At 44.7% G+C, this 23,189-nt stretch overlaps 1 protein-coding gene across 1 annotated transcript; it reads right to left on the reverse strand.

Annotated features, from left to right (window-relative positions):
* Positions 1-6,806: 6,806 nt before the first annotated feature.
* Positions 6,807-19,023, reverse strand: KNSTRN (kinetochore localized astrin (SPAG5) binding protein). Its single transcript, XM_060618943.1, has 9 exons — positions 18,644-19,023; positions 18,338-18,432; positions 15,084-15,213; positions 14,327-14,374; positions 12,591-12,696; positions 12,280-12,373; positions 9,188-9,249; positions 8,335-8,409; positions 6,807-7,612 (listed from the first exon to the last, which is right to left on the reverse strand). Exons 1-9 carry the CDS (start codon positions 19,006-19,008, stop codon positions 7,481-7,483), a joined length of 1,107 nt encoding a protein of 368 aa, XP_060474926.1. The 5' UTR covers positions 19,009-19,023; the 3' UTR covers positions 6,807-7,480.
* Between the last annotated feature and the right edge of the window lie 4,166 nt (positions 19,024-23,189).

Here is a 23,189-nt window from a genome sequence, read left to right on the forward strand (position 1 = left end):
TTTTATTACGTCACAGGGTTTTTCGATTTTGGAGTTTCATGGGAAAGAGTTGCTGTCTTCTAAATTATTTAAGAACAGCAATTGGGGGCACCTGTGTGGCTTAGTCTGTTAAGCGTGGGACTCTGGATTTTGGCTCAGGTCATGATCTCATGGTTTGTGAGTTGAGCCCTGCTTTGAGCTTTGTGCTGGAAGTGCGGAGCCTGCTTGAGATTCTTTCTCTCTTTCCCTCTCTCTGTGCCCCTCCCCGGCTCACACACACACTCTCTTTCTCTCAAAAGAAAGAAGGAAACAAAAAACAAACCAAAAAACAAAAAACCCAAAAAACAAACCAGCAATCAGGACTTTTTAAAAACAGGGTTGGGGGTGAGGATACAGAAAAGGAAGAGTAGTGTATTACAAGTATTAAAAAGAAAACCCAAAGCCATAGTGGAGCCACTTAAGGCTCTAAGTCACTAAACCATGACTGCCTAAACTAGGCAGTTTCACCTCCCCAAGAATGTAACCTTTAACCACCCAATCATGGGAACTTCCTAGTGTTGAAAATCCTAGTGTTGAAATTTTCTAGACAATTTGATAGGCCCCTCGTTTTCCCCTTAGGATAGACCTTTCCTGAAACAATCGTTCTTTGCTAATAATTTCCTTTTCCTATTCCATTGCTACTTTAAAAAACCTTTCCTTTTCTTTAATTATTTAATGTTTATTTATTTTTGTAATTTTTTTATTTTTTTTTTATTTTTTTTTCAACGTTTATTTATTTTTGGGACAGAGAGAGACAGAGGATGAATGGGGGAGGGGCAGAGAGAGAGGGAGACACAGAATCGGAAACAGGCTCCAGGCTCTGAGCCATCAGCCCAGAGCCTGACGCGGGGCTCGAACTCACGGACCGCGAGATCGTGACCTGGCTGAAGTCGGACGCTTAACCGACTGCGCCACCCAGGCGCCCCAATGTTTATTTATTTTTGAAGGAGACAGAATGCAAGCAGGGGAGGAGCAGAGAGAGGGAGACACAGAATCCCACCAGGCTCTGAGCTGTCAGCACGGATCCCGATGCGGAGCTCAAACTTGTGAACTGTGAGATATGACCTGAGCAAAAGTCGGAGGCTTTAACTGAGCCACACAGGTACCCCAAATCCTTTCCTTTTCTACAACTCTATGGAGCTCCTTTCTATTTGCTAGATGGGATACTGCCCTTGTCATGAGACATTTAATAAAGCCAATTAGATCTTTAAAATTTACTCAGTTGAATTTTTGTTATTTAACAGGGGAAGAGGAGAGCTGATGGAATTAAGCCTCTATCCCCCACCCCCACCCCCTTTGCTGTTTTCCTCCACCAACGTGGTGGACCAATGCCCTGAACAGTTCATCTTCAAGTAGTTTAGCACCCTGAGTTCTGGGATGAAGATGAAATGAAATGAAAACAATACCACCTTTCATGAAAATGAAAACACCACCAATACCACCACTGCAAGGCTGTTGGGAGTGTTGACAAGGAAGCCATAGGCCCAAGGTGGAGTCACTTGCCCCAGGACAGCAGATCAAGACTTAATCGCAGTTTCAATTTCTCCAGGAGTAGAATTCTTTCTTTTTTTCCTTTTTTTTTTTTTTTTTTTTTTGAGAGAGAGAAATGGTGTGTATGCGCATGCACACGATTCAGAGGGGCAGAAAGAGAATCCCTAGCAGGCTCCAGGCTGATGTTAAAAAATGTTAATCTTTAAAACAACAACAACAACAACAACAACAAAAATGGGGTGCTGGGTGACCCAGTCAGTTAAGCATCCAACTTTGGCTCAGGTCATGATCTTGTGGTTGGTGGGTTTGAGCCCCGCGTTGGGCTCTATACTGTGACAGGTGGAGCCTGGAGCCTGCTTTGGGTTCTGCATCTCCCTCTCTCTCTGCTCCTCCCCTGCTCACACTGTCTTTCTCTCTCATTCAAAAATAAACATTAAAAACCATTATTTTCTAGTAATCTCCACACCCAACATGGGGCTTGACCTCATAACCCAGAGACCAAGAGTCATGTGCTTTACCAACTGAGCCAGCCAGGTGTCCCAAATATAAAATCTTAAAAAAAAAAGAAAAGAAAAGAAAAGAAAAGAAAAGAAAAGAAAAGAAAAGAAAAGAAAAGAAATTTGCCTGTGAACAGAAGATGGACAGTAGCCAGAAGGGATGAAAGTTGGGAGTGTCTATTGGAGAGGAAGTTGAATATCTGAGGGTTACAAAGGCATGGTAAAAGCGTGCACCAAGGATAGAGACTGAGAGCCAGCTCTATAGTGGAAGTTGAGAGCAAGATTATTAAGGGAATCATTTGAAGATAAATTTTGAACTTTGATATAATCTTTGTTAGGTTAGGTGTGGGAAATACAATCCAGCAAGACAGGTATTATCTCTACTGATAAGAGATGAGACTAAGACAGTCAGAGAAAGACAGATACCATGTGTTTTCACTCATATGTGGATCTTGAAAAACTTAACAGACCATGGGGGAGGGGAAGGGGAAAAAAAAAGTTACAGAGAAGAAGGGAGGCAAATCATAAGAGACTCTTGGATACTGAGAACAAACTGAGGGTTGATGGGGGGTGGGGAAGAGGGGAAAGTGGGTGATGGGCACTGAGAAGGGCACTTGTTGGGATGAGCACTGGGTGTCGTATGGAAACTAATTTGACAATAAATTATATTGAAAAAAAAAAAAAGAAACCTGAAAAAATTTTTTAAAAAATTAAACTTAAAAAAAAAAAAAAGAAATGAGACTAAGAGAAGTAATTTGCAAAGACCACTTTTTAGTGCCTGGGCTGGGATTCCAACACATACCCATCTGGCTAGGGATGGGTTGTAAACTGAAGTTTTCACATTCTTATTTTATAAAGAATTCTTACCGTCACCCCTGCTGAAAACCTCTTAAGTATGTACATTTCTTCCCCCCACAATTTGTGCCATACATTAGAGTTGGCCCCTGAAGAACATGGGTTTGAAATTGCATGGGTCCACTTATATATTGATTTTCAACACAGTATGGTACTGTAAATGTATTTTCTCCTATGACTTTCTTAATAACATTTTCTTTTCTCAAGCTTACCTTAAATATACAGTATTGATACATAAAACATACAAAATGGGTGTTGACCAACTATGTTATTGGTTAGGCCAAGAGGTTATTGATAAAGTTTTTGGGGAGTCAAAAGCTCTATGCAGATTTTCAAGGTGCCTGGCTAGCTCAGGTGGTAGGGCATGTGACTCTCGATCTCAAGCTTGTAAATTCGAGCCCTATGTTGCGCGTAGAGATTACTTAAAATAAATACATCTCACCTAATAAAAATTCTAAGATTTTTTTTAAGTGATATAGATTTTCAGCTGCACCCATGGGAGAGGGGTCAGTGTCCTTTACCTCTGCCTTGTTCAAGGGTCATCTGTGTTTCGTGTAGCTTTCTTGTGTTTCAAATCTTCCCTTACACCTTTGCTGTCATGGCCCTAACACATTTCATTTCTGTTTTCCTGATGTCCTTGACACTCCTGTCTCAATCCCACCATCCATCTTTAACACCAATGCTGGATTCATTTTTCTAAAATAGTACGATGACTGCCTGCTGAAAATTTCTCAGGGATTCATATTGCCTAGATTTGTGGTTTCCAGAATGTGAGCCAAGGTACCCATGGGCAGCAAACTCAGAGGGATACCATGGATATTTTAAGCTTTGGGGTGAATCACAGTGATACTTGACATCTATTAGAAAATATAGTTACTACTAGCTTGAAGTAGGTCAGTTTCAACATTAGGTCATTTAGGTTCCTTTCAGTGTCAAACAGGGAATGAAGGTGGTAGTGTCCAACTTGATTCCACGGTTTGAGAAGTTAAGCAGTGCCTAACGTTCTGGTGAGAGAAGAAGCTTTTCTAAAAGCCTGAAACATAAGGAAAGACATTTTAGATTTATAAATCAGCATGTACATAAACTTCATATAAACCTTCATATAAGCCTGATTTATGGCCAACCAAGCACACATTGTACATCTGAAGCCCTAAAGGAAAAATATCTTGTTCTTAAGATATCAATCAATATTCCTACTCTCTGTGCTCCTCGACAGTAAACTCATTAAACTCATGATTCATACCTGTATGTTAAGCTATTACCTTTTGAGCTTTTACAAAATGCAAAAAAAATTTAACAACGCAAAAACTGTTCAATGTAAAAACTGTTCATTCTCTGGAGCACCTTCCCTGTGAAAAGCATGATGTCTGGGCAGCTGTTCTTACTTGGGCTCTAATAAAACTCCTTGCTTTTAGAGATTCTTAAAAGTTTGTTCATTTTGCACTGATGATTGCATTAGTAATTATAGTTAGTGAAAAATGAAACACAGGGCGCCTGGCTGGCTCAGTGGGAAGAGCAGGTGACTCTTGCTCCTGGGGTCACGAGTTCAAGCCCCACATTGGGTGTAGAGATTGCTTAAGTAAATAAATAAATCAACTAAAAAAAGCAATGAAATTTTTCTCTTAGATTTATGTGCATTATTTTTTCAAATACCTACTAAGTTGATGGATCTCACTACTTAAAATAGAACCATTAAGTATTTCTTCAGGTGTCATAAATATTACTAAGACACTAGGGAAAGTTTGGAAACTTCTAGCCTAGATGACAAAAACCCACACCTCTTAGCCTGGCATTTAAGGATCTTCATGACTTCTACTAACACCATGTACGTCCCTGCCCCCACTATTCCCTGGCTCAAATCTTTCTCCAGTATTTGCTTGCTGTTTGACCTTGGGCAAACCAACCTAACTTCTCGGTGCCTATTTCCCTGGCTGTAAAAGGAGGTAATAGTGTTTACCTTGTGATGGTAATGAAGACTACCTAAGAAGTACGATGAGGAACATGTAAAAACACCATGGATGGCATATTACAAGTGCTCACTTAAGTGTCAGACATAATCCCCTCTCATCTTGAACCCTCTGAACAAGCCTAGTTTCCCATACTCATTTCTCCAAGATTCATCTGGACATTTCATGACTCTTTCCCCCTGAAGTTCCAATGATACCCCCTCCCCAGGTTTAATTTGCTAAAGCAGCTCACAGACTCAGAGAAACATTTTATTTACTAGATGATTGGGTTACCACACAAGGCTGGAACTCAGGAACAGCCAGGCAGAAGAGATGCATAGGGCATAGAGCAAAGAGTGGGGAAAGGAAGTGAGGCTCCCATGGCCTGAGCTTGCTACTCTCCCCAGACCTCCACGTGTTCACCAACCTGGAAGGTCCTTAACTTCCTAGCTAGACTCTCCAAATGTTACTCTTCCTTCAATCTTTATTCTACCTCCTCCATCAAGCCTTCTTCCACCAAATTAGCCCAGGGTTAATTATTAGAGTACACAACTCTATCACACAACCCTGTTAGTAAAGTATTGCTGCTTGTTATTTAACTTACATGTCACCAGCACGTTGTCTTACCAAATAGATTACAAGCATCTTTGAGGTTAAGAATGCCATGCTGAGTTAAAGTTTCCTATAGCATCCAGCAAAGTGGAGGGTACAGATCACAATTTGCTGAGTTAATATAACATATATGAATTCATCCAGGCTCCAGATCAAACACCCAGAACACCTCCACATGTACAAAAGGCAGATGGAGCAGAGGTTGGAGGGAACGGGCAAAGGCAAGAGTGCAGAAACGCCATTCGGGAGTGCAAAGAACAGTGAGGTGAAAGCCCCTTGGGAGCCCAAGCTACGAGTAAATGGGGTTTCTGTGCTGGGAAAGATGAGTAACAGCCACTGAGTTACATTCCTAGGTGTTAACTAGGGAGGGCTGACAAGGAGGTAAGGATCCCACAGCTGAGTTTCCCCTCCTCTCCTTCCAAGAAGTAGAACTTTTTTTTTTTTGGCCAGAAATGCCAATTTCAAATTATTGGGATAAACAATCTTTTAAACTGTCAACATTTTGAAAATGGGTAGAATAATCAGTCCTTATCACTGGTGAGAATTATGTAACTGGGTTTCCCCTTCATAATTTTTGGGACATAACCAACTGTGTGAATGTTTTTGTATGAAGGCAAAGAAATTTAGCCATCCCTGAAAGTTAGGGCGGGGGTGTTACTTGCTTTGATTGGGTGGCAGACTCAATGCTCAAGAGTAGATGGGAGTTTGGTGAAGAAATTGGGAGATGCAGGAAAAAAAATGGAAGATAGCCGGGAGGCGTGGGCGGCTCAGTTGGTTAAGTGTTCGACTTCACTCAGGTCATGATCTCATGGTTCGTGGGTTTGAGCCCCGCGTAGGACTCTGTGCTAACAGCTCAGAGCCTGGAGCCTGCTTCAATTCTTGCTCTCCCTCTCTCTGTCCCTCCCCTACTCACGCTCTATCTCAAAAATGAAATTAACATTAAAGAAAAGTAAATACACATTTAAAAAAAAAAAAAGGAAGACAGCCAAAGCCAAAGTCTGCCTTGATCAACTAAGAAATGAAAATAGCTGTGCCTTTAGTAAGCCAGCAGGGAAGCCTGCCACAGACTTCAGCTGACTAAGGATCCACGGGGCCAGGTCCAGGACTGGCTGTGCAAACAGCAGTCCGTGACCGTGCTTAAGAATATAGGGAAGACACAGGCAGCTAGTGACACATGCCTGGTGGATGGAGTCTGGCACCCACTGCTCTAAAAGGGCACACCCTCAGAAGGCTACTGCTCCTGGAAGACGGCAGGGCTAGCCACAGGGCACTTAAGTAGAAGAAAAATATTCTGGGTTAAATCAGTGTCTTGACTGTGTTAACTAGATTAGCTCAAGAGTGTTCAGTGGACATACTTAAGTTAAAAGGCTATTTCCATTTCTCAGTGTGTAGTCCGGACAGTTATAGAAATATTTATTTTAAAAGTAGCACTTCGTAAAAATCACCAAAACCAAACCCCCAAAACGGAAGTGATTTAGATTAAAAGCTCCAAGGTGTACGGTTTCAGGTAGGTGTTATTGCTATCTATACCTTCACCCCCATTTATTAAGCCATCTTAAGTAACTTCAAGTTCAATGATTTACAATGAGGTATAGAGCCCAACCGGGATGAGACAGAATGTGTTCCAAGTTAGGAAGTCTAGCATGGCTTCTCAGTGATGTCTCCTGTGGAGCATCTGTGCTCCTCTGTACAATTAAGGCTTTCTTCCTACACATCTGAATGTTACCTTTGGGATCCTCTGACTATGACTGATTTGGTCTGATTCTAATGGCTTGCCGCTTTGTTGCGTAGAAGGTTGATCCAAGCTTCCAGGCACCCCCTCTTTGTAGGCCTCAGTTACGTACATGTGAGGTTCAGGAGAGCCGACCAATCTGAAAGGCTGGGAACACTTGTTTAAGGAGGAACCGCCATTCCGGCATCAACTGTCCTTAATCCTACTGCAGAAACTGTTTTCATTCTGGGGATGGTGAGTCCTAGAAGGTCATGGCCAAGAAGCAGATGTCCTAAGTGGCTTCCTCTGAGAGTTTAACCCCAAGAGGGAGCCAGCTGGTCTGCTTTTTATCACATTTCCAATAGCTGCTCCATTTCCTCAAGGGCTGTTGTAAAATCATGCACTTGACTGTTACATAATGTCTGCTGCTCTAGGAACCGGGCCCGCTCTTCTTCTTTCATCTTCAACTTTACTTTTAAGGCCTGCATGGAAAGACATTCAAAAAGAAACAAACAAGACAAACACCCACAAAACTTTGATTCACATGGGAGACAATACCATCTCAGGACATGATACTTCTCTTCCATTGAGGAAGACCATTAGAATACTGACAGACATTGTATTTTCTACCTTAAATTTGTACATCTGTGCTCATTTTAGGGATGGTCTCTCTCCTATATCTAAAGTGGGGCCACGAAATCCTCTAGGTTCCAGTGTACTATCCGATGATTCTTCCAACCAATCCAAAGAAGTCCAGACCCAAGAATCTGGGTTTCCTATTCCAGGTTTCCTTGAGATACCAAGTTTCCAGAGCACAGTTTGCACAGGCCCACCTCTAACTTTGAGCCATCTAGTGTTTGCACATTGCCTCAAGCCCTGTAGCTGTGAACATTTCTGCGTCGTTAGAAGAGAAAACTGGTTGAAAAAAAGTGGTGAAAACAAATGAAGTCTCAGGATTTAGTTAAGAGTAACACATCAATGTTGGTTTTTTAATGTTGATAAATGTACTACGATAATATATGGTGTTAACATTAAGGGAATGGAATTCTCTGTATTATCTTTGCAACTCTTCGGTAAATCCATTATCGTTAAAAAGTGGTTTGTTAAAGATAAATAAATAGGTAAATAAGAAAGAGTCCTCCACAGATCCACCTACTGTGGTAGGAAATGGTAATCCTGACTCGGGGTGACATCTGTCTCTCACCTGTAGCTCCTCCATCTGTTTTTTGGCTGTTTCATTAAAAAGCTTCAGCTCATCTTGCAAAGTTTCCAGTAGCAACTAAAAGGAAAGTACAGTGTGATAACAAATCTTTATTGATAGGTGAAAACTTGCTTTATATAAACTAATCTCTTTATATAAAATGAAAGTTGGTTAGATGATTGCTAACAAGCCTTCCCTTAGCTCAGTCATCTATTGAGTGCCCCACTTGTGGCAGGCTCTCTAGTGGGCACCCCGGAGGAACTCAATCCACAGGATGGACAGATCACCCCACTTCCGGGTGCTCTATGTTACACAGCCAATGTGGTCCAAACACAGTAGCCACCGGAGAGGTGACTACTAGCCTGTGGGACTGGAGGAAGGCTTCCATCTCGAGTATTCTATTATTCTAATATGACCACTGATCTTCCTGGTGAAGAAGTCAGAGAAGCTCAAAAGACTTAACCCTGAACAACTACCTTCCTACTTTGGGAGAGAACCAAAGAGAAGCCGATTTTAATTCAGGCTGCACCTTTCCATCATACAGTTCTCAGTAAATGGGTAAGGGGAGAAATTTGGTAAAGTGGAGAACAGAAAAACCAGAAAGTTCTCTCTACAGGTTCATCCTATTATGTGTCTCAAAGTAGCATATTTTCAACTCAGGCTCACTCATATCTGTAAGCACAAAATTGCCTTCCAAGTAAAATATGCTTTTCGAGTACATATCCACGGCTCTCTTCCACTATCATGGAAACAAAGGCTGCTTCCTGGGGTTTGCTGGACACATGGCAGAGACTTTCTTAGCTGTGCAGAGACCCGTGGTCCCTTGGCCCCCACATACTCACACCCATGCCCTCACCATAGAGTCCGTGTGATCTGTGGTGGCTTCTTGCCGTGACGCCAGGGTCTCACTGCCTAAAACTGATACAAACAACAGAGTCAGCTTGCTTAGGGAACTGCACCTTAAACAGAAATAAAAACCCCTCCACGGACAAGTATAGGAATACTCATGAGGGAAACTTCTCTGAGTGTCTGGTCCCTGACTGTCTCCTGAGTTTTCACCTTGGCAGGGTCACCTACACCCACCCTCCGAGCTTTATTTTACCTCCCTCTGTTCTAGTTTTGGATATGGTCAAAAGTTCAGTCTGCTTTCTCTTCAGCTCAGCAGAAAATCTGTCTAGAGAAAATGCAAAGGTTGGATTTTTCTGTTTCATTGACAATACAAAAAACTATTTTTAAAAGCTTTTCCGGCTTTCTGCCTGTGGATGCTGCCTTTAAGCATCCTTAAAGTCTCCCCTCCGCTCCGCTGTCCACAGCTCCCAGCTCCACACCGCTGTCATGTCTAAGTCAGAGTATCCCAAAGAGCCTAAAAAGCCATGGAAGCTTTTCATCAGAGGTTTGAGCTTTGAGACAATGGATGAGAGTCTGAGGAGCCATTCTGAGCAATGGGGAATGCTCACGGACTGTGTGGCAATGACAGACCCAAACACCAAGCGCTCCAGAGGCTTTGGGTTTGTCACGTAGGCCACTGTGGAAGAGACAGATGCAGCCATGACTGCAAGGCCACACAAGGTTGGATGGAAGAGCTGTAGAACCAAAGAGGCTGTCTCGAGAGAAGCTTCTCAAACACCTGGTCCCCACTTAACTGTGGAAAAGATTTTTGTCGGTGGCATTAAAGAAGACACTGAAGAACATCATCTAAGAGATTATTTTGAACAGTACGGGAAAACTGAAGTGATTGAAATCATGACTCACCGAGGCAGTGGCAAAAAGAGAGAGGCTTTGCTTTTGTAACATTTGATGACCATGATTCTAGACAAGATCGTCATTCAAAAAATACCATACTGTGAATGGCCACAACCGTAAAGTAAGGAAAGTTTCATCTAAGTAAGAGATGGCTAGTGCTTCCTCCAGCCAAAGAGGTCGAAGTGGTTCTGGAAACTTTGGTGGTGGTCGTGGAGGTGTTCTTGGTGGGAATGACAACTTTGGCTGTGGAGGAAACTTCAGTGGGTGAGGTGGCTTTGGTGGCAGTCGAGGTGATGGTGGATGGTGGCAGTGGGGATGGCTATAACGGATTTGGTATCGATGGAAGCAACTTTGAAGGTGGCGGAAGCTATAATGATTTTGGCAATTACAACAGTCAGTCTTCAAATTCTGGAGGCAGAAGCTCTGGCCCCTACGGTGGTGGAGGCCAATACTTTGCCAAACCACAAAACCAAAGTGGCTATGATGGTTCCAGCAACAGCAGTAGCTATGGCAGTGGCAGAAGGTTTTAATTACTGCCAGGAAACAAAACTTAGCAGGAGGGGAGAGCCACAGAAGTGACAGGGAAGCTACAGGTTACAACAGATTTGTGAACTCAGCCAAGCACAGTGGTGGCAGGGCCTAGCTGCTACAAAGAAGACATTTATTAGACAATACTCGTGTGTATGGACAAAAACTCGAGGATTGTATTTGTGACTAATTGTTTAACATAGGTGATTTTAGTTTTTGTTCTGTGGAAAGTGTAAAGCATTCCAGCAAAGGGTTTTAATGTAGATTTTTTTTTTGCACCCATGCTGTTGATTGCTAAATGTAATAGTCTGATCACGATGCTGAATAAATGTGTCTTTTTTTAAAAAAAAAAAAATCTTTTCAGGCTTAATAAATTATTATTTTTGGTAAAAGTAGTGCACATATATCGCAAATTAAAATTATACAAAAACATATATGGTGATTATAAAGAATATATACTAAAATGCACAGGTTAATCAGCAGCATTCAAAGCCAGTGTCCCTGAATTCAAAGAAGCCTGGGCCCCTTTACCTGGTATTCTCAGGCTCCTCAACTCAGTCTGAGTACAGTCTTTCAGCAATTCCTTTTTCTATGCCCCTCTTTGCTACAGACTCTGCTTTCTAGGGACAGGGTCAGAATAGAAATCACATTTAAGGGGCATCCGGGTGGTTCAGTGGGTTAAGTGTCCAACTTCAGCTCGGGTCATGATCTCACAGTTCTTGAGTTCGAGCCCCACGTCAGGCTCTGTGCTGACTGCTCGGAGCCTGGCTCTTGCTTGGGATTCTCTGTCTCCCTCTCTCTCTGCCCCTCCCCCACTCATGTGCTGTCTGCCTGTCTTTCTCTCTCTCTTTCAAAAATAAACAAATATTAAAAAAAAAGTCACATTTAACTATTGTGATTCTGCTGATCAGCCAGGTTTAGGAACTCTTGAAATAGTGTCACCTCTATCTTTTCCCACCTGGGAAATTTACCCTGTTTGCTATCTGCCTTGAAAGAAATGTGGGGCACCTGGGTGGCTCAGCTGGCTAGCATCCGACTTCAGCTCAGGTCATGATCTCTCATGTTCGTGAGTTCAAGCCCACGTCGGGCTCTGTGCTGACAGCTCAGAGCCTAGAGCCTAATTTGGATTCTGGGTCTCCCCCTCTCTCTGCCCCTCACCTGCTTGTGCTGTGTGTGTGTTTCTCTCTCAAAAATAAATAAACGTAAAAAAAAAAAGTTTTTAAATTAAAAAAAAGAAAGAAATGAAATATTTCTGATCTATTTGCAAGGTCATACTTGTTAGCATCAAATGAATGGCACAAAGTGTTCAGATAAGAGATAATCCTCTCTCTACAACTATCTGAAATTCTGTTGGTTTAAGTCAACATCACAAGGGAACAAAGGAAAGCTTCTCCAGGGGTGCCTGGCTGGCTCAGTCGGTAGAGGATATGACTCTTGATGTCTGGGTTATAAGCTCAAGCCACACATTGGGTATAGAGATGACTTAAAAACAAAAAGAAAAAAATCTTTAAAAAAAGAAAGAAAAACTCCTCCAAATCTTCAGGGTTTTGCTAAGCAACCCCTGCACTAAATGGACCAGCTGATGCCATGCCGGACTCCTGACAGCCAGTCCACAATCAGCCCAGGAGGCGGCAGGTGCACTGACTCCTCTGAAGGCAACTGTGTACCGTCTCTTACCTGGGTTGAGGCCCTTGCTCTCCAAAATTGCCAAACAGTTATCCTGAAACTTCTCCAGCAGCTCCACCTTTTGGGTCAGGTCCTTCAGTTCTCCCTATCAGGGTGCCATGCAGACAGATGAGGCCTGTTCCACTCTGTGGGGGTGGTTTTGCTGCCCTTACTCTTGGACAGCCACAGCCCACACCCGGTGTCCTCCCCTTCTGCCCTTGGGCACCTGGGCATTGCAAGCTTGCTCCCACCCAAGGGGCCGTCCCTCGGGATTCCATGCATTCCCCAGTGCAGTGATGACAGAGGTCTGGTGGGTCTCTCACCTGAGTTTCAGTCAACTTCTGGTGCAGCTGCTTGTTGACGGCCTCTAAGAGCTGGTTCTTATCCTTGAGCTCTTCCTCTGATTTCTGTTTGCTCAGTGGCTTGTAGCTGTAATGATAATTGTGCTTGTATGAAGCAGTGGAGGGGTTAAAATGGGTTATAGGGTCACACAAACAGGAGTTCGAATCTTGGCTTCATTATCTAATAGTTTATGACCTTCAGTAAGCTACATAACCTCTCTGAGGCTTGGTTTCCTCATTTCTAGAATTAGGGTAATACCCACATCTCATAACATTATTGTGAAAAAGGAGAGAGAATACATGTAATAATTCTTAGCACAGCTACAGATACACAGTAAATACCTAATAAATATTAGCCATTATGATCAATATCAACCTCTCTTTTTGATGCCCTCAGAGTCCTTCTTGAATAGTACTTTATCTTCATAAATTTTTTAAGGTTTTATTATTTACTTTTTTTTTTTTTTGGTTATTTATTTTGAGAGAGACAGAGAGAGAGCATGGGGGAGGGGCAGAGAGAAGGAGACAGAGAATCCCAAGCAGGCTCCATGCCATCAGCACGGAGCCCAACATTGGGCTTGATCTCAGAACCATGAGATCATTACCTAAGCCAAAATCAAGAGTCACGCCCAACCGACTGAGCCACCCAGGCTTCCCTGTACTTTTTAGAGAGAGAGAGCACAAGCAGGGGAGAAGGGCAGAGGGTGAGACAGACAGAATCCTGAGCAGGCTCTACAGTCAGCACAGAGCCCAACGTGGGGCTTGATCCCATGACCCTGGGATCATGACTTCAGCCAAAATCAAGAGTCGGATGCTCAGCCGACTGAGCCACCCAGGTGCCCTAAAGATTTTATTTTTAAGTAATCTCCACACCCAACATGGGGCTCGAACTCAAAACCCTGAGATCAAGAGTTGCATCATTGTTCTACTAACTAAGCTGGCCATGTGCTCCTATCTTCAGAACTTTTTTTTTTTTTTTTTTTTTTTTAATTTATTTTTGGGACAGAGAGAGACAGAGCATGAACGGGGGAGGGGCAGAGAGAGAGGGAGACACAGAATCGGAAACAGGCTCCAGGCTCCGAGCCATCAGCCCAGAGCCTGACGCGGGGCTCGAACTCACGGACCGCGAGATCGTGACCTGGCTGAAGTCGGACGCTTAACCGACTGCGCCACCCAGGCGCCCCAGAACTTTTAAGACATACCCAAATCTATTATAGATTTGGAATTAGAACCTATCTGGAATTAGATTTGGAATCAGAACCTATTTCTACAAACTTTCCAGCTTGCACTATTTCTGTCTTCAGGACTGCAAAACATCCAAGCTAGCCTCAAACAGAGAGATGGATCCTTCCCCAGGATTCTAACACCACCACCATCACCCCCATCTCAAAGTCACTAACCACATGCAGTGCCTCCTATCCTGAAGGCTCATGCTCCTATTGATGGGCTATCTAGCTGGGTTTGATTTCCAATTAGCAGTGGTCCTGGCATGGAGCCCAGAAAGCTCGTCTGGTTCTCAAGATGGTAGCATCACTGATCCTTGCCCTGACAGTGGTTCTCAAACTTGGCTGTGCTTCATCCCTGAAAGTTCCACTCAACTTTCTGGGATGGCACCCAGACTATAACACATTACAAGAACCCATGAGCGATTCTGAGGTACGCGACTGAGATCCACCACCCCAAAATAGTGGCCAGCTTTCATTTACCCCGATGCTCACCTTTTTCTGATGTTCCTCCTAAAGGCAGTGTCTGCAGCTTTCACCTGCCTAGAGGAGCAAAAACAAAGAAACCGGATGTTAACTAGTCTCATTGTGGTGATCATTTTGCAACATACACAAATACCTAATCATTATATTGTACACCTGAAACTAATATAATGTGTTAATAACATACCTCAATTAAAAAAGGAAACAACAGAGAAATCAGAGACTTGTGGCATTGTTACATGTGTGGTAAACAAGGCAGAACAAAGAGCTTGGTTTTCTGAGGAAAGAACCAGAGATTCCATAGAATGCAAACAGCAGACGCTTGAGAAGCTCTGAGGGTCCTTGCACTTTTGTCTCAGCCCAGACTATTAATAGGGAATGGGCTCCTCTCCTGACCACCTCGACCACCCGACAGACCTGCTGCTGCTCAAAACGGTGTAATTATCTCATGTCAACCTTGCTTCTATGGGAACTGAGAAGAGGGAGGGGCACACACTTCCCTGGGCTGGACTGTGCTCAGACCAGCAACCTAGGCTAGCAAGCAGCCCCACCCACTCCGACCACCACTTAGGGCTGGTGTTTGGCCACAGTACTGCTGTCTGCACACTCAGAGCAAGTGGTGAGAGAGGAAAGAGTACCTCTTATCTTAACCCTTGCTGGGCCTCTTCAGAACTGATCGACTGCTTTCAAAAACCCTACTTTCTAAATCTTCATGCTGAGTAATTTCTAGCAAGAGGTTCTCACTGGATACCAATGCTCTGACTCTCACCCGTTCTCTCGTCTTGGTTTGATGATTTTTGTAATATCGTTCTCTGCACCTCCTGAATGAAGCCTGGAAACATCCACTTCTTTGGACTTCACTGGTAAGAGGCTCTTCGAAGGGGCTCGAGTTTGTGTGTCTGCAAAGGAAAGCAAGCGGGTGAAGACTCAAGCACCATGACCCGATAGCTGCGACTCTATAACAAACAGTTCTGTTCCAGGTCGTCGGACACTTGGATTTTCATTCTGGCCAACCACAACTCGTGGAGATCAATTCAGAAGAATAAGAGTTCGAGAATAATCGGGGATGGAAACTAAAACTCTTCGAATGTGACAGTGCAATGTGTTTGAGGACAGCCAAAAGCTTGATGGTGCAGCAAAGTGAACGGCCAGAGGGCACAGATGTGAAAGTGGAGGCTGATACAAGCAAAGAGCCAAATGCGAGCCAGCGTGGCCGTCAGCAGGGCAAAACACAGCTGAATCCTTCATCCATCTCCAGTGGAATCGAACCACCTTAAGCTCCTAAGCATTCAGTTTGCTCTCCCAAGGCTACACTCAAGCTGCTATGAGGTTCTCTTTGAACTGCCACACACTTGTTTTGACCAGTCTCCCTAAATACTCTGAGATGTCTTTGTGTCCCTAGCGCCTAGAGAGTATCCAGCATATTAACAGGGGTTTGGTACCCACTTGCGGAACATATAGAACACTTCAGAACTTCACACTTGACGATATTTCATACACCATTTCTGAATGATTTCCTCTAGTCTTCTCCCCCGCCCGCCACTTTTTTTTTTTTTTAACTTCTTAATGTTTATTTATTGTTGAGAGAGAGAGGGAGGGAGGGAGTGAGCAAGCATGTGCAAGAGGGGGGCAGGGGGCAGAGAGAGAGGGGGACACAGCATCCTAAGCAGACTCCAGGCTCCGAGCTGTCAGCACACAGCACAGAGCCTGACATGGGGCTCGAACTCATGAATCGTGAGATCATGTCTTGAGCTGAAAGTCGGGCGCTTAACCCACTGAGCCACCCAGGTGCCCCTTCTTTCCCCTTTTCATGATGATTGCCTTTACTTCAGCCCTTTTGTTTATTCATTAAGTGTAGAGGTTCCCTAGTTGACATTCTGTTCCAATCTTGCTAGGGTACTGCCAGATAACCTGAGAAGTGGCCCTGCCATGACACGCTTCTGCCCCAGAGAGGAGCATTTCCCCCTAGTCCCTATGCCAGCCCTCCACCACACAGTCTTTTCACCATTTATAGACCACAGCAAGTTCAAGTAACATGTTCTGGAGTTACACGCTGCCTCTCCACCTCTCCCCCCACGGATTTTCTAATTTAAACCAACTTTCACTTTGCTCAGTGTAAAATGGCTCCTTCAGCTTGACCTAAATTAAGGGCTGTAACAAATCAAGTTGAAGAAATGAGGTACAAAGCACTGGATCACAGGCATTAGGAAACTGGTATCTGTATTTGACACAGATTTTGTTGTGATGACTTTAGCTGCACAATAGTTTGGAATAAATATGATTTCTCAGGCTGACAAATGATTTCATTTATAGGTACACTCACTGGGCACTTATACCCTATATTCCATTCTCGTGCCCACAAAGCAAAGATTAAAATGGTTCTTTTTGAGACTCTTAAAAACTGAGAACAAACTGAGGGCTGATGGGGGGTGGGAGGGAGGGGAGGGTGGAGGATGGGTATTGAGGAGGGCACCTTTTGGGATGAGCACTGGGTGTTGTATGGAAACCAATTTGACGATAAACTTCATATGTTGGAAAAAAAAAAGGTTCTTTTTGAAGTCTCTGAAGTACGCATGTTTTTATTTATTTGTTTTTATTTATTTTTTAAAGTAGGCTCCATGCCCAATGTGGGGCTTGAACTCAGAACTGAGCTCAAGAGTCACATGCTTTACCAAGTAAGCCAGCCAGGTGCCCCAGGTCTTTGTCTGAAGTAAAAGGTAATCCTGGGGGAACATCCTATTTCAGGTATGAAGTTCTACACGGTAACAAATATATCCCATGAGAAAGGGTCTTAATAGTAAATTGATCAAAATTAACAACTCTTCGTTGACTGGAAGCAGATCCAATAATCCGTACTTGCTAGAACCTAAGGGCTGCATTGTAGGAAAAATTTAGCAGGATTTAACAAAGACTGTCTTCTTGAAATGAGAGGCGCTAAGGAGGGGAACTGGGTGGCTGGTGTCAAGGAAGGGAGACTCGGTCTTTACCGCAGATTGTTTTCTAACTTTGGATTTTTAACATGTGTATGTTACCTAGTTGGAAAACTAAAACTTAGAAACGAGTCGATGCCCAAAATCAAAACAAAAAACCTAGGAGATCGCCTTAAAACGTTAAACTGTTTTGGTCATATATGATCATAAAGCTGGGACAGGGACAGAAAACTGAGATGAAAACTCCCAACTTGTCTGGGGAGAGCCCGTCATTTTCCACCCAAGGATGGTCACTGTTCTCCAAGGGAAAGGCAGGGTAAAGGGGCCAGGCTCCAGCTCCCCCAGAGACTCCTAGTCCTGCTGAAGCCAGGTTACCATTTAGGTGTTCTGAGGCCACATGAGACTAACAAAAACCTTTAAGCCTTTGGAGACAAGCCTGTTTACCTCACAGATCAATCCTGTTACTGCTCACCCACCAGTGGCAGTCTCCTGGAAACGAGTCTTAATAAAGCTGTTTCAAAATCTCCCACAACAGGTTCTGATGTTTGAAGTCTATTATATGCTACGCTCTCCAGATTACTCAGCTGGACAACTGCAGATTGTAGGAGATGACTTCCAACCACAAGCCCAGTAACACAAAGCAGGATGTCAAAGGAATCAAAAATTGTTTTTAATCCTCTCTTCTCCCAAGGTTGTGGAAAACTCCAGCTAGGCCTGGCCCCTCTCCCTCATTTCACCCAACAAACACTGAGAACATACTACATAAGAGATACTGTGCAGTTACAAATGTGAACTAGACGTGGGTGAACCCTGGGGCCTCTAAGAATCAGACTCTCCTCTCTTCTCCCAGGTAACAAATCAGGTCCAGCCAGATAGCCCAACTCTGGAAACAAAACGAGCAATTGCTTAACAAGGGATTCCTAGCTTGAGGAAATAAATTGTGGAACAATCAGCAATTTAGCCAGGTTTCGGGGGAGTTAGCAGGTGTCAGAGCCAATGGAATGGCCTCCCCCTTTCCCGGCCACCGATCTAAGCCCTCATACTCCTAGGCTAGACCACCTCCGCGAGTCCGCAGGGCGGCGTTGATACCCACCTGCCGGCAGGCCGCTGCTCTGCACAGCGGGGGGCTGCAGGGTGTACACTGTCTTAACCACGCTGGTCATCGTAACGAGGCGGCAAGGCTGGGCCCTGGAAGGTGCGAATCGAATGTTAGCCTGCGGTGGGCCAGGGGGCCCAAGCAGGTGGAAGGCCCCGGGAGAGGGCGACCTGGCCTGTCCGGGCCCGGGTAAGAAGTCGGGAGAAAGAAAATTCTCCATTCCCAGTCCATCCCGCCCGCCTCCGACATCCAGCCCCGTCTCTCGCCCTGGGACAACCGAACCCAGGCGCCTGTAGCTCCTACTCGCAGCCCTCGTCGCTCTGGTTCAAAAGCTGCTCCGCAGTAACTGCCGCACCAGCAACCCGGTCTGCCGCCTGGCTTTCAAATGGAAACTTCCGGTGGCCGGGTGGGAGGGCGTGCGGTGTGCTTCCTGTAGGCGGCCATGTTGTACGTCTATCAGTGCCCTGGGCCACGCCTTTGGGGGCTGCCATGCTGTACGGCAGGTCAAAAGAATGGCCGGAGCCTGGGCTCCTAGGCTTTGGGTGTTGGAGCCCCCAGGTCTGGGCAGGGGAGGGAAGTGGTGCACTCTGCGGGCCTGGAAGGAGCAATGAGCTGTGGGCGTCATATTCCTGGCTTGAGACGCAAATGCGGTCACGTTTAGAGTCCATGTCACAATCCTTCTCTTTTTTTGGTCCATGATTGTTAGGGAGATTGCATGCTGATTGGGACAGCGCAGAGCATTTGGATAGGCAGAGAGTGGTGAGTGGTAGGTGACGTTTAAAGAGGATCTGTGGACAGAAATACCTCAGGCACTTGCCCTCAGTCCTAACTGTAATAACACATGGAGATTCCCCGCCCGTTTTTAAAAAAGGTAAGCTCTACACCCAACCTGGGGCTTGAACTCATGACCCTGAGATCAAGAGCCATATTCTCTACCAACTGGACCAGCCAGGTACCCCAACACTTACCCAGATTTTAAGAAGAGATTCAGAGCTACTCCTAGAGAATAGGGGAGGGTACTCAAGCTCTTAAAGCACTCATTCATTTCGCTCAATAAATATTTATTGAACATTTGCTGTGTGCCAGACCGTTCTTCTAACAGGACAGATGGGGGTGGGGCAACAAATACCCAGACTGACTGGCTCTGCCCTCCTGGAGTTTACAATATAGAAAATGATAAACAAATAATCACACAAACACTAGTTACACCTCAATTAAGTGGGGGGAAGAAAACCAAATAAATACATATTTACCAACTGTAGTAAAACTATGAAGGAAAAGCACAATGTACAATTGATGTGGGAAACAAAGGCAAATGAAAAGTTAAATTTCCTCACTGCCCATTGACAAGTTCTTGAAATAGGCAGAGTGACATTTCTCTAGGAACTCAGCTGCTTTGATGACACTTTGCTAAGGGCAAAAGACAATCTTAGCTTAACATTACCCAACCTCCAGGATCCTGTACGTCTACTCTAACATATAAAAATTCCTTTGGAAACTTCTTTTATCTCTACCCCCCCCCCCCAAATGTATGTTAGCAATCATCCTCCAAGAATATGACCCACTGATATACATCTGAAGGGTCTTATGGCTGAGATTTTACTAAACAGTAATAAATTAACTTTTCCTAGCCTCAGAATCCTGGAAACCTTCAAGGTTTTCAAAATACCTTGGAGGCTTGTGCTATTCCTAACCCCTCCCAACTTGAAAGTGTATCATCGGCCACACCTCACAATCTCAGTGCAGCTCTTTCTGCCCACAAGTCCTGTCCCTGTGCTGTAATAAAACCACCTTTTTGCACTGAAGATGTCTCAAGAATTCTTTCTTGGCCATTGGCTCCGAACCTCAACATTTTCTACACTGCTATGGCAGCAAAAGCCTGGGAAACCCAATTGAAATCGAATAGTGAGGGAAAACACTTATGTTTGATTAATGAAAGATGAGTGGGAGTTAATCTGATGAACAATGTGGGGTCGGTAGAAGGGAGGACAAATGCAAAGTCCCAAAGCAGGATTGAGCAAGCAAGGCTGACACAGAGGAGGAAAGTGGTACAGATAAAGCCGGAGAGATAAGTAGCCAAATAGCAAGCTTTACAGGCCAAAGGTAAAGAGATTAGATTTGATCCTTAAGAGTAATGGGAAGTCATTGAAATATTAGAGCAGTAGAGTGTTATTCAATTTATATTTTAAAAAGCTCACTCTGGGGGCACCTGGGTGGCTCAGTCGGTTAAGCGTCCGACTTCAGCTCAGGTCACGATCTCGCGGTCCGTGAGTTCGAGCCCCGCGTCGGGCTCTGGGCTGATGGCTCAGAGCCTGGAGCCTGCTTCCGATTCTGTGTCTCCCTCTCTCTCTGCCCCTCCCCCGTTCATGCTCTGTCTCTCTCTGTCTCAAAAATAAATAAACGTTAAAAAAAAATTAAAAAAAAAAAGCTCACTCTGGCTACTTCATGGAGAATGGATTGAAGGGGGGCAAGGGCAAAACTAGGGAGATGCCTGGGAGGCTACTGTAATCATTCAAATGAGAGATGATGGTGGCCTGGCCGCAAGGCTGGTGGTAGCGGTGAGGATTGTAGAGACCGCTTCTAGGCAAACAGCCTTGAGAGACAGAATGTGGAAAAGGCCCAGAGCAACCACCTGACCGGCCCGTCAGGCCACCCACCTCAAAATATCCATAGGCCCTAACTACCCAATGGGCTGCTTACAACTAGGCACGGTTACCAAAGCAGGGAAAATTCCATAGTCCATACACCTCCTCACCTTCTGCCTTTAAAAACAGCCCCCACCCACTGCCTTGTTTCAGACAGCCCCTCTGCTGTCCTGCCCACTGCTCCTTTGCGGTGTATTCCATCACCTTCTATCGCCTTCGTTCTGCCTCAGGTGAATCCTTTTGATGAGGGAGCATGAGGTAGGTTGAGGGTAAAATACAGGCCAGCACACCTGCCCCCCAGGTGGAATATGTGTGATGTTCCTTGGACAGTCCCAGCTACCCAAGAACAAAGGAAAGGGGCTCAAGTGCTTGCCATGGTAAGGTGGGAAACTGAGGCAAATGAAAAATTAAATTCCCTTATTGCCTACAGCCCACTGTCAAGTCCTTGAAATCGGCAGAGTGACCTCCCTCTAGGAGCTCAGCTGCCTCAAGGATGACACTTTGCTGGGAACAAAGAGAACCTTAGCTTAACATTATCCCAACCTAGAGGACCCTGTAAGTCGACTTCCTTTATCTCAACGCCCCAAGATATACACTGGCAATCATACTCCAAGCTCATGGCCCCCTGATATACATCAGAAGGGTCTCATGACTGAGGTTTTATTAAATGGTAATAAATGGCATTTCCCTAGCAACAGCTAGTCCTTCAAGGTGCTGGAAACCTTGCTTCCAAAATTCCTTAGATACTTACTCTAATCCTGACCTGAGGGTATATAGTGAGTGACCCGTCAGGACCCCAGTGCAGCTCTTCCTGCCCACGGGTCCTGTCCTGTGCTTTAATAAAATCACCTTTTTGCACCAAAGACATCTTCCAGAACTCTTTCTTGGCCAACGGCTCCGGACCCCACGAACCCCCCATCACCCTAAACTTCATCACTTTCACTGTCCATGCCACTGGCCCCACATTTGGGGGCCCCCATCCAATCAGAGACCCCATTCAGACACCACAGTGATGGAAAAGAAGCAGACACATTTAAGACAGCTTTTGGAGGGTAGGATTTCAGGACTCCGTGTTGGACTGGATACGGGAGAAGGAGGGGCAGGGGAAAGGGAGATCTTAAGGATAACTCCCAGGCTTGAATAACTGTGGATAGAGTCACTATTTTGTGTTCCTGGGAGATTGAGAGATTTTTTGAACAAGGTAAACTTGAAATGCCTCTCAGACACTCAAGTGGAGTTGTCAAGTAGGCAGTTTGAAATAGGCTTTCAGCCCAGAGGAGAGTCTGGCTTGGAGATAGACTCTTAGGAGTCATGGGTTTATGGATATATTTGGGGAGGGGGGAAGCCAGGGGGGTGCCTGGGTGGCTCAGTTGGTTGAGCGTCTGACTTCAGTCAGGTCACTATCTGGAGGATCATGAGTTTGACCCCGAGTCAGGTTCTGTGCTGACAGCTTGGAGCCTGGAACCTGCTTCAGATTCTGTGTCTCCCTCTCTCCCTGCCCCTCCCTCGCTCACGCTCTGTCTCTTAAAAATAAATAAACATTTAAAAAAATAAAATAAAAGCTGAATGGGATCTCCAAGGGAAGGAGTATACAGAGAGCCTTAGGGCCAAGGATAGGGATAGCAGCATTTAGAAGTGGCAATGATAAGGTGCCAACCAAGAAACCTGATAAAGAGGTGCCACAGAGGTGACAAGACAACAAAAAGAGGGTGGTGTTTTAGAAGCCAGGAGGAGGAAGTCTTAAACTGCGGAAGGAGGGAGTGGCAAACTATGGAGAATAACTGGTAAAGAAGTCATTGGCAAGTATAGCAAAAGGAACTCTGGTGGAGAGGTAGGTCTGAGCGAAGCCACATCAAGGTGGGTTAAGGGGTACATGAGAGATGAGGAAGCAGGGATGGCAGGTGTAGACATTAAAGAATCTGTGAATGGAGTAGAGCAATTGGGCAATAACTGGAGGTGGGTTGTGGGGGTCAAGGAAGGGTTTTTTCAAAGATGCAGCTACTAGTGGATACATGTGCCCATGGGAACAAGCAGGCTGGCAGGAAGAGAAGGATGCTTCAGAGGGAGAGGGGATGATCAAAGGAGAAAAGTCATACAGAAAAGGGGAAGGAAGATGGAATCTGGAGCAGCATTTTCAAAATCTTTTTTGTTGTTGTTCACCCACCTCCACAAATAATTAAAAACAAAAACAAAAACAAAAACCA

This window comes from Panthera onca, chromosome B3 (genome assembly GCF_046562875.1).
Source record: "Panthera onca isolate mPanOnc1 chromosome B3, mPanOnc1 haplotype 2, whole genome shotgun sequence".
NCBI lineage: Eukaryota > Metazoa > Chordata > Mammalia > Carnivora > Felidae > Panthera > Panthera onca.